Source organism: Hyaena hyaena, unplaced genomic scaffold (assembly GCF_003009895.1).
Source record: "Hyaena hyaena isolate Hyena2069 unplaced genomic scaffold, ASM300989v1 scaffold_238, whole genome shotgun sequence".
In the NCBI taxonomy this organism is placed as follows: Eukaryota; Metazoa; Chordata; class Mammalia; order Carnivora; family Hyaenidae; genus Hyaena; species Hyaena hyaena.
The window spans coordinates 1,419,049-1,436,208 of record NW_024080870.1 but is presented as its reverse complement, the minus strand read 5'-3'; the positions used below and the strand labels follow the sequence as shown (position 1 = coordinate 1,436,208).

The 17,160-nt window shown below is 44.3% G+C and overlaps 1 protein-coding gene across 1 annotated transcript in view; it reads left to right on the top strand.

The window, feature by feature from the left end:
• GRIN2A (glutamate ionotropic receptor NMDA type subunit 2A) overlaps positions 1 to 17,160 on the top strand; it is a 362,947-nt gene that overhangs the window by 289,901 nt on the left and 55,886 nt on the right. The window contains exons 4-8 of the mRNA XM_039244357.1: positions 1,148 to 1,353; positions 6,853 to 7,021; positions 7,141 to 7,294; positions 12,478 to 12,603; positions 15,914 to 16,143. Of these exons, the coding sequence (XP_039100288.1) occupies positions 1,148 to 1,353; positions 6,853 to 7,021; positions 7,141 to 7,294; positions 12,478 to 12,603; positions 15,914 to 16,143 (885 nt within the window). The remainder of the gene's footprint in view (positions 1 to 1,147; positions 1,354 to 6,852; positions 7,022 to 7,140; positions 7,295 to 12,477; positions 12,604 to 15,913; positions 16,144 to 17,160) is intronic.

Below are 17,160 nucleotides of genomic sequence, written 5' to 3'. Positions count from 1 at the left end.
CTTTTCCGGGACCCGCACTTACAGGAGGGGAGGTGAGTGGGTCACGTCAACGCAGACAAGCCCGGACTTGGCACTTAGCTTTTCAGACAAGGTGTTTCCTTGAGGTTGATACTACAAATGAAGCGCTGACCTGTGGTGTCAAGCAATTGCTCGTGGGAGCGAAAGGAAGAAGGATAAAGCTTGATACTGGGAGCGGCTTTTTCCCGATGTCTGTCTGAATAGTGCCAATAAGCTGTCATATAAAATTAAGGTTCAAAACATACAGCCTTCAGTTTGATTTCACTAACATGCCGGCTGCTGCTCCAAGAGGGAGCAGATCGATGCTATTTTGACGGGTCTTGGTGCTAAGCGCTGAAAGTCTCTGCTCTTGGCCAGATTACCAACAGTTCACTTTAATTTGCAGCTTAAATAGAACCACGTCTGAGCTTGAAATGAAGCTCCTCGTTTCCTCTCCTGCTCACGCTCCTTGTGTTGACTCTCCCGTCCGTCCTCCTTCCTTCTAGCTTTCCTCTATTCTCTCCCTCTCTCCTTACTCTTTCTCTTGGCACCTTCTAGAAATTGCTAGAAATTTCTCCCTCTCCTTGTCTCTCTCCTGTACTTCAAAGACAAAGTATGGAGTCCCTACTACGTGCTGGGCTCTGTGCTGCATGCTTTTCACAGACCATCCTGTTTAATTGCGACAGCATCCTTATAAAGTAGGTGGAGTTGTGCTATTTACAGGTGAGGAAACAGACGCTCACGGCGATCCAGAGCTTGCCTAGGGTGGAGCAGCTAATGCGTGGCAGGGGTGGGGATCCAAGCCTGGACTTGTCTGATTCTAAAAGTCCATGCTGTTCTCTCACCATCGGTGGTCCCGAACCTGGTGGAACCTTAGAATCGCCTGGGGAGATCTATCAATCTCAGTGCTTGGACACGACCACCATTTTAATTAGCCTGGGCAAGCCTGGGGTCTGGGGGCCGCCCAGGATTCTGCTTTTCCTTCATCCCTGTTTTTCTCAGCATCAACACCAAAGTGTATGTTGAAGTATGTTGCAGAAAAGCCCTCAAGATGGCTAGGGTTCTTTCCCAGACCTCTTAGGGGGAAGGACTCGCCTTTCTAGAAGGTGCTGCAAGAAATCACAAGTGTGCTTTGATCTTCCTGGCGCAGGTGGGCAAGTGGGAGAACCAGAGCCTGAGCCTGAGGCACGCCGTGTGGCCGAGGTATAAGTCCTTCTCGGACTGCGAGCCGGACGACAACCACCTGAGCATTGTCACCCTGGAGGAAGCCCCCTTTGTCATCGTGGAGGACATAGACCCGCTGACCGAGACGTGCGTGAGGAACACTGTGCCGTGTCGGAAGTTCGTCAAAATCAAGTGAGTCCGGGCATGCTGTCGGTTGAATGTGCCCAGTCCTTTAAAACAGCCCAAGCCCATTATCACCAACAGCAGTGGTGCCTATAATGTAGCAGTAGAATGTAAAACACCATAGCCTATTATAATACCGCATCATAACCTATACGATTCGAGTTTCTAAAGGCTTAAATAAATAACTGGAGTCATGCCAAGTGGTCTGCATTCACTTATTTTCGGTTACAGCATTTGGAGGTAGGTGGTGTTGCCCATCTTAGATATTTAAATTGAGTTATGGGGAGAGTAAGAAGCATGTTCAGGGCTGTCCAGCTAGTACATGGAAAACCTAGGACTCAGATGCGTTCCGCCTCCTCCACTGTCAGTTCTTCACCTCTGGGTCGCGTTGACCTTTGGTCTTTCCTTAAAAAAAATTTTCTTTTTTTTTACATTTATTTATTTTTCAGAGACAGAGTGAGACAGAGCATGAGCCAGGGAGGGGCAGAGAGAGAAGGAGACACAGAATCTGAAACAGGCTCCAGGCTCTGAGCAAGCATTCAGCACAGAGCCTGATGCGGGGCTCAAACCCATGAACCGTGAGATCATGACCTGAGCCGAACTCGGACGCTCAACTGACTGAGCCACTCAGGCGCCCTCCACCCCCAAAATTTTTTTAATGTTTATTTTTGAGAGAGAGAGTGTGAGTAGGGGAGGGTCAGAGAGACACACACACACACACACACACACACACACACACACACACAGAATCCGAAGCAGACTCCAGGTTCTGAGCTGTCAGCACAGAGCCCGACGCGAGGCTCGAACTCAAGAACCATGAGATCATGACCTGAGCCAAAGTCGGCTGCTGAACCTACTGAGCCACCCAAATGCCCCTAGTTTTATGGCTTATAGTTTGTCTTTCTCCCTGGAGGGAGCTGCCTAAATATAGGAAACATGGCTTCTTAGTCTTTGTACACCCAGAGACGACCACAAAACATGACACAGCAGTGTTGATAATGATTGAACAGATGAGCAAATGGATACTTGTCATCCCACACGGCACGTTCTGACCTCAACCCTCTTTACACAAGATGCACATCCCCAGACCTCTGTGCTTGGAAGACAGATAATTTTTTTAAAATATTATTGCTAAATGTATTATGAAGGCACATTTTAGTTGGAAAAAATTCTTTTTTTTTTTTTTTTAATCAATGAGAAACCTCTCTGGAGTTGAAATCCTGAAAGGATTATTCAGTAACTATTGATCAGCCTTTCTGGAGTGGTCAGCCTCTTTGGATTGAAATCTTGAATAGCTGAGTCAATAAATGACTATACATAAAGCACCATTTGTGTGTGAGGCATAATGCTGGGCTGAGCAGGGAAACAAAGGACGGGGATCTTGCAGTGCAGTGTGTACACAGTTAAAACACAACTCAGCCCATAGAGGACCAGGACACCTCTGTGTTATGATACCCCTGGTAAAGGATATAAATAAGCAGTGTGATAAGAATGTAACTTGAGGTATGTGGGTCTCCTTCAGCTCGTACGGGTGGGATGTGAGATCATGTAGAAAAGGATGATGAACGTGTGAAAAACTGGGGATGGAGCCTTCCAGGTACAGGGAACAGCAGGTGCAAAGTCCCAGAGGGACGAAAGAGATCGACAAGTTTGGGAAACAGAAGGAAGCCCAGTGCGGGGCTAGAGAGTGATGAGCTGGCAGGGGGTGGGGGTGGGTAGAGATGGACGGGGTAAGTGTAGGAATGTTGTCCGAGGAGGTTTTGATTTGGACGGGTGTTTTTGGAGCACAGTGTGGTCAGATGAAGAAGGCAGAGCGGTTGGTGCAAAGCAAATCATGTTGGGGGCGCCTGGGGGGCTCAGTCGGTTTAGCGTCTGACTTCGGCTTAGGTCATGGTCTCACGGTTTGTGGGTTCGAGCCCCGCGTCGGGCTCTGTGCTGACAGCTCAGAGCCTGAAGCCTGCTTCAGATTCTGTGTCTCCCTCTCTCTCTGACCCTCCCCTGCTTGCTCGCTCTCCTGCTCTCTCTCTCAGAAATAAAAAAAAATCATAAAAAAAACTGGTGTAACCTCAGTAGGGCACCCCCTTTATGACATTGGTGCCTTCTTTGTTCCAATAGGGCCAGTCACGTAGAGCCTCTTGGACTTCACAGTCAATAACAGGAGCTTTAAATCTTTAAAATCAGAAGCCTTGGAGCTGACGACAGTAGGTCATTGAGTCCTGAGCCACATTCGTGTGGAGACCATGACTCCCCCAATAAATTACTCTCTTTAAAAGAATTGACTTTTTTTCACTGGGGAACATAAATGGATTAACAGGTTCGAATTCACATTTTTGGTTCCTGTGGGAGGTGGCAGCTCACGGCTTCCCTTTCCTCACTTGGCAACATGACAACTTTACTGTGCATCTAGGCACACTTGAAGTGTCTGAGAGCCATAGACAATCACTGGGGCCCATTCATCCCAGCATTAACACGGAGCAGATCAGTTGCCTTTGAGGCAGGCCAGTTGGTTCTAAAAAGAGTTCTATGAGGTAACGTGATTATAGTTTTCTTGGTGATACTCTCCCGGGTAAAGCCTTTGTTGTCTCTCCCTTCTGGCAAGTGGTGGGGTCTTGAGGACACAAATCAGTCTTCTAAAAACATAGACGACAGGAAATGAGCTGAGAGACCAAGCATTTCTTTTCATCTGTTAGTTGGGTATTAAGGCATGAAGAGAAAATTGAGGAAAAATTATCTGGCGTGATATATTGGGGAGCAGTGGCCATACTGCCGATGAATCCCTCAAACTGTCAAATTGTTGGTAAGAAGAAAGGATATGTATTTTTAAGCACTTACCTGAGAGGTGCTTTAGATACTTGGTTTTATTTCACCTTCCCAACTATCCCTCAAGGTAAGCCGTCACTTTCTCAGTTTGCAAGTAAGTAAACTGAGGCTCATTAGTCAGGAGACTCTTCTGCGTCTTCCTGGTTGTTAGGGGCAGACCTGGGACCTGAAAAACTGTTCTGTCTGACTTGCATGGCCATGATCCTGTCCACTCCCCACACTGGGAAACTGTAGAACTGAAGAACTGGGTTATTTATGGGATCCCTTTCCCCACATTGACTTTTCTGGGTCATCCTTTCTGGGGGGGATGATGGTGAGTGGGGAAAGATTGCATTGGGCACATTTCTCAGAGGACATATACACCCCCCTACGTATACAAGGGCTGTGATAGGAACCAGTTGAAAATTTCTACTTACAAGCTGGTCTGTTTCCATAATCCCCACGATAAATTCTTCTGTTGCATTTGCTGTATGTCTTTTTCACCCCATGTCCTCAGGGTTTAATTCCATGTTTTACACACAGTAGGTACTCACTGGGTGCTTGTTGGGTGAGAATGCATTAATGACCATTGGTGTCTAGAAATATACCTGGTATTAGGAGACATGGGGGGGGGGGGGCGGGTAATTAACTCATTAACTGGCTGAGGTTCCCAGCAAAGCCAGAGAATACCACTGTTTGCTTGTGACCCTGAATCTTAAGCCTGGGGCATTTATAACTTCTGTCCAGACTCTCCCAGGAATCCTGACCAGGGGAAGGAAGACCCTGTGATAGAAGAAGGGAGAGGGCAGAGAGAGAAGGAGACACAGGTGGGAAGAGGGAGAGAAGAATCACTGATGCATGGCCCATGGTGGCCAGGAAGAAAAAGAGAGCATTGAATCTGGCCATGTTTTTCAAAGATCCACAGATAGATACCTAGAAGGAAAACGTTATTTGGACCTGCCGTTGATTTAATGTACTTAGGACACATTTCTGTCATGTTTCTGGCATTTTGCAACCCGCCTCCATTACTCAAAAGTCACATTGTCAAAAGAACACATCTTCACAGACAAAGATAGACATCAGTGGTGCTTGATGTGTGTGTATATCTGATTATATATGTAGTAGATACTCACTGCAGTTGATTTGGGGGGAAAAAAACCTAAAAATATGAAAAAGAGAAAAAGCTACTTCTCACCATTCAAAAATAGCTATGCTTCACATTTCATTGTTTTTCCACCCAGATATTTCATAAGCTCATTTGTTTTTATGTAGCCAGAACTGCTCTGTATATATCACTGTGTAACCTACTTTTTTTTTCTATGATATGGAAATGGAAGTATTTTCCTATTGTGATGTTGGATTTCCAGAAACCTCACTGTAGTGCTTAGGTAACAGTCTGATGTGTAGATGAGCCAGCCACGGAATATTCAGAGAGAGCACGTATCTCCTGACACGCGTGACTCAGAGAGCTGGGCAGATAGAATGTCCCATCGCACAGCAGACCAAACATATTGCCCACAGAGCTGTCAGTCTAAGTAGTAGCTATCAGTTGGGAAGGACCTGGGTTCTTTCCTCTTTGAAGTCATTTCTGATTTGTATGGGTGTCCTCTGAACATGACTCGGCCAGGTTAATAAAGCACGGTGGCTGGCGCAAAGCAACATATTTCACCTTAGTAGATGATGATAGCTTTTAAGACAGCAATACCCTCTGTATTTTAACAGGTCTTTTTCCTGATCAAGGACATTGCTATTTAATATGTCACCTTTTACACTTCCTGCTATGTAGGGAGGGAGGAAAAATGTAATGAATGAGTCCCCATCTGACAGATGACTCCGTCAAGACACATTAAGTCCATGCCAGGCGCAAGGTGGACCTCGAGTCTTCTGATTCTCAGCCAAGTTTTCCTGAGTAAGGAAAGTGCCTTTCCTAAGTAAGGCAACCTTTATTTCTTCTCTTTGGTTGCAAACCTCTATCTTCAGTGGTAGGGTAAAACACAACTCTTCCTTCAGCTGAGAGTTTCGCATCTTCCTTCCCTTCTATTTTCTGTAAGTTTTTATAATGCGGCTTAGGTCATGTGACTGGACTCTGGTCTAAAGAGGCTGTATGTGTTATAAACTTAAGAATAAGAGGTGGTAGGAGTGCCTGGGTGGCTCTGTCAGTTAAGGGTCCAACTTCGGCTCAGGTCATGATCTCACAGTTCATGAGTTCGAGCCCTGCTTCAGGCTCTGCGCTGACAGCTCAGAGCCTGGAGCCTGCTTCAGATTCTGTGTCTCCCTTTCTGTCTCTCTGTCCTTCCCTTATTCACACTCTGTCTGTCTGTCTGTCTGTGTGTCTCTCTCTCTCTCAAAAATAAACATTAAAAACTTAAAAAAAAAGAATAAGAGGTAGTAACTCTCATCAATGTAATGGGGAGACAAATACTAACTAAGAGAAACATCATGGAGGTTAATCCAACAATTAGTATAAAGCCTGGTACCTGGTACAAATAATAACCCTTCAACAAAAGTTAGCTCTTGTCATGGTTACTCTCATCCTTAAAAACACTTTCTACCTTTGCTGTCATAAAATGCTGCATGTCCTTGGAAAAGCCACTTCCTCATTTTTGAGCCTTGGTCTCCCACATGCAAAATGGTGGAAGCATACAGGTAATGCTTGCCAACATATCTTCCAGAGCTAATATTCTACGCTCTCATGGTATTTTCCTGCAGCAATTCAACCAATGAGGGGATGAATGTTAAAAAATGCTGTAAAGGGTTCTGCATTGATATCCTGAAGAAGCTCTCCCGAACTGTGAAGTTCACCTATGACCTCTACCTGGTGACCAACGGGAAGCATGGCAAGAAAGTTAACAATGTGTGGAACGGAATGATCGGTGAAGTAAGTTGTATTCCTCCCCCACCCCCACCCCCAGGCCGTCATCCAGACTCGGGCCCGCGGTACTCAGGGGCGGTAGGAAGAGGGAGTAAAGGCGCTATGCTCCTTTGCCTCGCGTGCAGGTGGTCTATCACCGGGCGGTCATGGCGGTCGGCTCGCTCACCATCAACGAGGAACGTTCTGAGGTGGTGGACTTCTCTGTGCCCTTCGTGGAGACGGGGATCAGCGTCATGGTTTCCAGAAGCAACGGCACCGTCTCACCTTCTGCTTTTCTGGGTATGTGAACATCATGGTCACTACCGTTTACCTACGAGGAACTATAGGTATTTTTCTTGTTGGCTCAAAGGATTGAACCAGGGAGGACTTGCTTACTTCCACTTAACAACATCAGCACATTCCAGAGTGTGTCATACTTATTTATTTTTTAATGTCTATTTTTGAGAGAGAGACAGACAGAGCATGGGTGGGAAAGGAGCAGAGAGGGAGGGAGACAGAGAGCCCAAAGGAGGTTCCAGGCTCTGAGCTGTCAGCACAAAGCCCGATACAGGCTTGAACTCATGAACTGTGAGATCATAACCTGAGCCAAAGTCAGACTCTCAACCAACTGAGCCACCCAGCTGCCCCCAGAGTGTGTTGTATTTGAATGATCCCAATTTGCGTTCCCCCCTCTTCCTCTACCTGCCCCACCCGCATTAACATCTTTCATTTATCTCTAACCTGGAATACAAGCACATATTCAGATACTGGTCTTTTTTGTGTAGAATCTAGATGAGTAGATATATGTCTTAGAGCCTTGAAAACATTTAAAAAATAAATCTGTTTGTCCACAGTTCATTTAAAAGCCCATAGACCTTTATTTCGTATCCTCGTTCCCATCTTCCATCCCTCACTAGCATGACAGCCGTTTATTTACTGGCTGTAAGGGTGAAATAATGACAGCCATGCTGTGATTTATACCAGCACTCTGATAAACAAAATAGAAGTAGTCAGAAGAGCATACACTGATTGAAAATTAATGGAATCGTATTTTAAATGTGACTGTCCTTCAAGCTGAGTGGTTTGTAAGGGAGGAAATTCCTTCGTCTCCTCTTAACTATTCTATAAATTTAGGTTTTGACATTTTTGTTGTTGCCGTTTTTTTTGTTTTTGTTTTGTTTTGTTTTTAGAGCAAAGTAGATCTCCATCTTCTATCTTGTTTTCCTTAGCACTGTTGGTATATATGCATTAGGTAGACTGGCCACAGAGATAGAAACTGCATGAGACATGGCCAAGCATTATTTATTTATTTCTTTAAAGGACAGTATTGTGTGGAGTGTTTGAGTACCATCAGTGGTTTTTGACAGTGGCTGCCTTGAAGATGGTGGGATTTAAATTCCCTTCTCCTTGGCACCCCCGTATCACTGGGTTTGTCCCAGATTTGGGAAGGTGAAGATAAATATTGACCCCTAACACAAACTGCATGACAGAGGGAAACAGATTAAAGTCAATGAAATTTCTTATGTTTTTCCAGATACACACACACACTCACACACACACTCCCTTGTCAGACAGAGAGCTAAAATGTGCAGACGAGAGCCAGTCTGTGGACACTGGCTTTGAGCCCATAGTCTTACTTGCCCACCATCTTCATTTATATGTCATGGCGCATCCAGCGAGAACATCTGTGTGTCATTCCCTTGAGTGAAACGTTGACTAACAGGATTTTGGATGCTGCCTCACTCACAGAGACCTGTGGATTTGCCATTTTCATTTTCAATAATCCATTTAAGTTGTTGAAATCCTTACTACTGCCTGGATTTGATTTTGCACTCCTTGCTCCCATTCTTGTAACCTTTGTTGGAGTAATGTGGACCTCAACAAACACACACTTTGTTATGTTCCTTTTGTGCCTTTGTCTGATATGGATAATGGACCCATATCATAACAAGGGAGCCTCACTACACCGTGATAAGTGAGCCTCCTGATAGACACAACATGGGCAAAATCTTAACGATGATGAGGAGACCCTCGTGCACGAGCCATCGCTTATCAATGGTTCCCATTCCCTGGCAGACACTCTAACAGAGCTCTTTGGCCCTGGAGGTGAAGACAAGGTTGGAGGAAGTGAGTTCATGGAAAGAGATCTGTTTCTTTTCATAAGTTGTTGACATACCTCCATGGGGAGCTAGAGAGAACTTCTTTTCCAATTCGATCAGAGAGGAAAAAATACCAGCAACTGGCTTGTCTCATTTAAAAAAAAAAAAAGAAAAAGAAAAGAAAAGAAAGATAGAAATGGGCCGCTGATATCGAATCTGGCCTCAACCCAGTTTCCCCTAGATTTTTATCTTACCTGCATGAGTAGAACATTTGCATATAAAGTCAAGCATTTTTGCTAGTTTAGCTAAGCCTCCTTTCCTCCCTTATTCTTCCTGCTGTATCTTTAAAAATAAAATAAAATAAATGATAGCCAGAGGAAACTATTTTCAAAGCTGTTTTTACCCAGTAGGCTTAATATTTTTTTCTAGTCACTAAATTACATCCTTATTCGATTCACTGTGCACCCCCTTATTTACGGTCATTATCTGCAGGTTTTGAAAGTCATAATGAACCATACTAAGCTACATTTTTCCATTCACTGGCTCAGTCATCTGGAAGAGCCCAAACATTCAAAATCTGATTGCATTGCTCTTCATTACTTCCTATCCTTTCTCCGAAAACTCCATTAACTCACATCGGAAACACTTGCAGGTAATGCCTCTCAGCTTGTGTGTGAAAATGTAACCGGCCACTCTTCAAGGACAGAGGTGGCATCTCTCACAATATTTCCATTCAGTTCCTTCCAGAGACTTTCCAAGCAGGTTGGATTTTTTGATCCAAAGAAATGCTAACCTGGAGTCTTCTAGGTGGAAGTCCCTTCATGGACAAAACTTGTATCTGTTTTAAACCAGTAGAGGATGTAATCCAGAGCTATCCCAGATATTTCTGGGTCATTCCCTAGACAATATAGATGGGCTTCACCATTATTCCAGTGCTTTTCTACATTGTGATGGTGGTGGTAGTGGTGTGTATATGTGTGAGAATAGTAATCCTTAAGGGCACTGCATAGGTACCTAACTTACTAAAATCAGAACACTGGGGGTGCCTGGGTGGCTCAGTATGTTAAGCAACTGACTTCAGCTCAAGTCACGATCTCGTGGTTCATGGGTTCGAGCCCTATGTCAGGCTCTGTGCTGACAGCTCAGAGCCTGGAGCCTGCTTCAGATTCTGTGTCTCCCTCTCTCTCTGCCTCTCCCCCACTCATGCTCTGTCTCAAAAATAAACATTAAAAATAACTTTTTACTGAACATTAAAAAAAAACTTTTTAAAAACCAGAGCACTGTAGCAAAGTCCTTTTATCTCTCTGTCATGCTCACGAGCCAAGGGACAGATGTCACTTCCAAGTGGGGAAACATCTGGGATCAGTTGCCTGATCAGGCTTCCACCTAATTTTTGGAACAGTTAATGTCACCATTAGGATGCATTGACTGCCAAATGAAGCCATGTGTGTGAAGTATTCAGGAAGGATGGCCCTTAATGTTTGATCATGTCACTGCAACCTGCAGAGAAGTCATCAGATTAATAACCGTGCATGGTTCAAACCAGAACGCTTTTTTCAGGACCATGAACAGCACACCACCACCATTGTCCCTGCTCATTCTGGCTTTAACCATGGAATCAAATAGCTATTCCACTAAAGGGAGTGTGTGTGTGTGTGTGTGTACAGTGTACATACACACCACCAAGTGCTTTCCATGATTGTGCTCATTTACTCATCATGTGATCTTCCTCCCATAAGACACACCATGCCATTAACACACCCAGCTTGGAGAATTACTTTACCATTTCTGTTCTGGAATATTGAGTATTTTTAATCTCCTAATTATTCCTTTACTTCTCTGCCTTTTTGGATACACCTCATTACCCAATTGCAATGATTTCAGGGATATAATATTGTTATTACCCAAGCTAATTTTAACTAAGATATATCATGGTTGCAATCTCATTGATTTCTCTGAACTCATCTTGTGTTATTTAACCTAAGTAGGCTGTGCTGGTACCGGTTACTTTTTAACATATTTGCATCATTGAAACTGCATTGCCAAGCATTCTTCCCAGTTTTTAAATTATCCAATGTAGTTAAAGCTTCGGACATATTAGTTTCTTGTTATATAGTAAACTCATTAAATTGGAATTTATGATGACCTCTAGCTGTGTTGGGTAGTCATGGACTTTAATGATAGGGTGGCTTGCCACCAGCCTAATTCTTTATGATTATTACCAGCTTCATCAGAAAAGCAATTTAAAAGTAACAAAATGTCTACTATTCAAGGTGTTATTGGGCTTCTTATATTTTACTCTCAGAAAATGTTTCCTTCTGATGAAAAGGATTATAAGTTTATTGGTATCCAAGGGCAGTTTCTTCCCAGTGACGCATTCAGGTAGATATATGTTCATTTTTCAAAATTTTAGTCTCTGTTGATTTTTTAGCAAATGTGTAACCTCTCTGGATACAATGGCTCCATTCAGCCCATTTTCATATCCTCAATCAGACTGAATATAAATGTTAATTTATTTTAAATAAAATCCTTAACTTTCTAGAGCATTCTAAGATTTAGAACCTTGTGACTTGGCCTGCCCTTCTGAGACATCCATATGAAAATGAGCTGATGTAAACTACTTTCAGGGGAAATTACCATCTATCCATCTACTACTTCATTGTCTCTATGCTTTAAGCAGTGCTTTTCTCACCCAATTACCATGCGAATATGATATCCTCAAATGACTTTTCAAAATGCATTCGAGCCCATTTCCAACATCAACAAGATTTTAAATTGTAGAGATCTCATCTGTCTAGAACAGACGGCAGAGAGGAGAGTGTGGTAGTAATGGTAGTAGTGGTGGCAGACAGTGACCTTCCAATATTGATTGCTGTCAACCCCATGATTTTACTATCCTCTTCTACCAGGTTGTAATGCTCCCTTTCCTTCTGGAATTTCCCACAGATCACCCCTCCAGCATGTAAGAATCCAAGAGAAAATAAGAATAAAACCCATGCTGGTCTGCAGAAGCCTTAGGATTGAGTCCCTGTAGCACTGGTCCCCGGATGATGCTCTAATCCTATTAGACCCAATGGCCTCTCTCTTTGCATTCTTTCTGCCATTTGTTTTTACTCTCCTTGACCTGATTTGGAAAGCATCCTATGCTCTTCTCTATTTTTACCCTTTTATGTGCAGTCTTATAAAATGCCTCAAATATGAAGGCAATCAAGAATGGTGTGGACGTATGCATCAACAATGACTGGCTTCTTTTGAATGATCAGATGCACATGAGGGAGGGGTTCCCAGTGAGCCTACAAACAGACCTCTGGGCTTCCCGTTGGCCCTGGGTGTGAGGTTCTGCAAACTGACCATGTTCCACTCCTCTGGCCTGTTCATCCACAGAACCATTCAGCGCCTCCGTCTGGGTGATGATGTTCGTCATGCTGCTCATTGTATCCGCCATCGCTGTTTTTGTCTTCGAGTACTTCAGCCCTGTTGGGTACAACAGAAGCTTAGCCAAAGGGAAAGGTGAGGCCTCCTTCATGTTGATGCTATTTCATTGACTTTGGACAAATATTTCAGCTTGAGAACACGTCACCCCATGTTGCCCGGCTGTTCTGTTACATGAACGGTGCTAGGTCACTGATACTACTTGTAATTCTGTGCCCTTTGCAGGTTATTTGCTTCAACTGAAAAGGGGAATCAAACAAAATGGAACGTTTTTAACCGTGTTATCCTACAGCAGTCTGTAGCTGTTAGGTGGAAACCACTGGCGATTTGTTGAGAACGCAGATCTGAAGAAGGTTTTCTGGCAATTAATGTTCAAAATCTGTGTCAAAAGAAATGTTAAGGTTGTTGAGAGTCTCGACACCAGTCTATGCCAAGGAAATGGCTTTTACAGATTCTAGTTTAAGAACTTCCTCCAGACTACTGAATCATACTTGCATTCATTTGACAGTAAAAATAATTATAAAGTGGTATTTTCCCCCAAAGAATTACATTTTCCTCTTGACAGTGCCTGACCTTAGTGCATTGTACTTGATAGAACTGCAATCAGTAGATAGAAAATTGCAGTGGGAGACATTCATTGGCTCTAGCTTATTAAGAGGCCCCTATGCAAAGACCCAAACACGTTATATCACTTTGAGTGAAATTTCCTCAGTGTACAATGTGTTCTTAGTGGATGGCATCAGAGGGCTGCTAGGACCACATCTCTTTCCTGAAAAATGACTTACGTCAGTGGCAGACAGTAGGTCTTCAGCATACAGCCCTTTAACATCAGGGTGCTTCATTTGGCCATGGATTCTCCTCACTGGGAAGATCCAGTATTGGAAACAGTCAGCAGGTCATGGGATTCTGCTAGGAACTTAGTTTTCTTAAGATCCTCCCACTTCCTACCCACCGAAGAGTGGTGATAACTACACAAACCATCTCTAGTCAAGCTAACGTAGTGTACGTGCCATAAACACTCATAAATTGTCTCGTAAGTGTGAGAATCGCCATCCTCCACGGGCGATGTAACTAACCAATATGGAGGTTCCAACAGCGTGGAGTCTGGGAAGGTTTTCTGGGAGTGACCGCACCACATTTACGTTTGTGGAATCAGAGCTTGTGCTGTTTGTGAATTCAGGTACTTCTTTGATGAGTATTTGTCGAGTAGGTGCCATGTGCCAGGCACTGTGCTGGTGCAGAGGGACAGCATGGTAACCTGGACGGAGACTTCCTGACCCCCCGGGGAGCTGAGAATTTAGTTGTGAAGATAACACGTGAACCCATAACATTAATAATCACAGATAGTAATAAGTGTCAGGAGAAGGGGAATAAAATCCAAAGTGAGGTGACAGGGTGAGGCCACTGCTTTAGGTAAGATGGCCAAGCAGGGAAGAACTTTGGGACATTGGAGGTGAGGACCCGAAGGAAGGAGAAGTCGTGTGAAAAATGGAGGGACAAGCATTTCATGCAGAGGGAACAGCAAATGCAAAGAAAGGCCTTGATGGGGAATCAATCTTGATGAAACAGAAAAGATGTGAATGAGTGTGGCGGACAGTAGATGGCGGGAAAGGCAGGATAAAGCATGTACAGTGTAGGAGGGTCATGGGCTGCTCTATCGGATAATAGGCAGGGCAGGAAGGAGTGGAAGGGAGGTGCTTGTTTTCTGAGAGAAAGGATTACGGTGGGTTGGACTTGGCTGGAGCTAAGAGGATAAATCAGATATACATCTTCCAAGATGAAAAACAGTGCAAAAGCCATCACGTGCAACCATCCCTCCTCTGGCCAAAGCTCGCCCTTCAAAGACTATTGTAAAGTAAGGAATCGGAATCGGGCAGGCAAAGTTCCCAGCCCTTCCGTCACTTCGAGGTTTTTTGTTTCCTGCTCATCTGCTTGAGAAACTCTCCAGACATGACAACTACTGATTTCTTTGTGCAAGATGGCTTTCTGTTATATTTCACTATGCTTTATGGGGGAAGGTTTTATGTCCAGCTCAGTAACAGTATTTATGAATCCGGAATTCCCAAAAGTCTTGGATAGCACCCTTGCAACTGCCTCTTTCTGATTCCCAAATAGCCATCACTTCTGATCAGCCTGTATCCCTGACAAAATTAAGTAGTTCATGAAGTTGACTGGATTGACTTTAATTATTTTTCTTTCCCTAAGAGTTCTTGGCATCTTGGGAATAAGCTCAGAAGATTATAAAACTAGGCAAAGAGAAACATAAGCGCTTGAGATTGAGAATAACAAAATTAATTGCTTTCCCTTTGATGTGCTGTATAGGGTTATTATAAATATTGCCGTCATCTGGGTTTGGCCTTCAGTGTGCAGAAAGGCTGCTTCTCCCAGGCTCCCTGCCCAGAACTTCATACCTCTCGTCAGTGATTCACTTCTGCGCCTTTATTTATTGCCCACTTGCTTGCGTTGCGAACCGAAGTCTGAGTGGATCATTTTTTCATGTCTTCATTTACTTAAATGACATAAAAATTAACCTTCTGTTAAAGGGAGTCCTTTTTCCCATGAAATGAGGGCATAAATTGATTTTTTTCCTCTTGCACAAAACAGACTTGAAAGCCCAAAGGCATGCATTTTACAGCCCGCATACCCCCTACCCCAATAAATTGTGCCGTGTGGTTCTGCCTCTTGAGTGAAGATTGCTACAAAGAACATTTAAGAATCTTAAAAGGGGTGCAGAGCTGTTGCGAGGATACACCGAGGAGGAAAAAGTGCTGTGATATCAGAGTTCATTTTCCATGACCTGCAACCAAATGCCTTCCATCTGCGAAGCAATGGGAGGATTCAGCTCTGTTACTCGGGTTCCTTGATGCCTCCATTTGCAGAGGATTTTTAGTTGGGCTTAATTCCTATATTGGACACACTTCACATCTGAGTTTGAACAGAAGGGGCTGCTAGGGACAGTCAGATTAGACTGCCACATGTCAGTCCCACTGGACTGCACAGTTCTTAGCTGGTAGCACGGCCTGTGAGAACTGAAACGGCCCCACACATGCATTTCTGCAAGGCTCGCTACACTGACTCAGGAGATTGGCTCCCCAAATGGAAATCAAATCCAAATTAAAAACCACATTTTGCCTAGCCATTTTCTTTTCCTTTCTCTCTTGTGTTTTTATTTTTATTTTATTTCCCCTTCTTTTAAGAAATGGGGCAAAAAAAAAAATCCAGTGAGATAGAAACGTGGAGGAAATGCTCATTATTAAAACGGGGTCTGGGGCAATGAAGAGGCACAACCATGAGACGGTTCTGTCTCCCGGCAACCAGCTGGATGGCTGGTAGCCACCACGTCACCCTTTCGAGAAAATTCTGAGAATGCCCTTCCTGTTATTTACAGCACCCCATGGGCCTTCTTTTACGATTGGAAAAGCTATATGGCTCCTCTGGGGCCTGGTGTTCAACAACTCCGTGCCTGTCCAGAACCCCAAAGGGACCACCAGCAAGATCATGGTGTCCGTGTGGGCCTTCTTCGCCGTCATCTTCCTGGCCAGCTACACAGCCAACCTGGCCGCTTTCATGATCCAGGAGGAATTTGTGGACCAAGTGACCGGCCTCAGTGACAAAAAGGTAAGGTCACCTTAACTTCCCCCACCACCCGAGGGGTTGATCTTAAACGTTCTCTTCTCAGAAGGGCCCATCCAAACCTGTCAACTGTAAAGCACAAAGCCAGCAGGTTGGGTTTTGTTTTGTTTTTTTCTTTTCACTTAAATTGGCATATTTCTAAAAAAAATTAAGAGACAGAACCTTAAGCTTAGCCCTCCTGGGTCTAAAAGGTTCCAGATCTAATTTGGAAGCACCGTTTCTCCACATGGTCATTGCTCGTGTTTATAGGATCATGACGGTGGCACTGAGGCTCTGTGACTCACGTTGTAGCTCGGGCTGGAGTTCTCCCTGTAAGAGAGCACATGGTGCTGGAGACCCACGAGCCTGGACGAGGGCAAACTTGAGGGGAAGTGGGGTGTTCTGAGTCTGTAGCTACCTCTCCGTCTCTTGCCTCACTTGAGTCTCTAATGTACCCCATGCCTGGATCTCTTGTCTCTGACATGAAAGAAAGTCATCCCCAAAGCCTACCCGGAGACAAAATTGACAGCACCTTTGTACCTGTGTAGCCAGCCCCACCGTCTGCCTTCCCGACTCACCTGAAATTTCCTCAAGGGCACAAAAGGAGCAGAGAGGTTTTTCATTCGGCAGCGGCTCCTTTTTACTCCAATCCCTCTCTACCCCTCCCTCGAGGGGCCGTTCTTCTCCTATCAGGAAGATGGCAGAAATCACACCTGCTGGCTCCATTCTCCGCTGGAATGCCACAAGGGTGGCGGGGTGTGAGTGGCTATTCAGAAAGGCACCCAGAGGAAGAAAAGAGGTAAACTGGGTGCAGCCTTCCATTGAAATCTGAGGTTCAGGAAATGGATCCTGACTTGCTAAGCTCAGCAGTGTGGGGATTGCTGCCTTGCAAAGATTTTCAGTTTCGCAAATATGGATAATTGTCTCTCTGCATAAAATCTCACCAGCATGTCTTGCTGACATAAGTCTACATATATTCTTTTGGCATTCGTCAACAAACCACTGAATAGAAAATCAGCCATC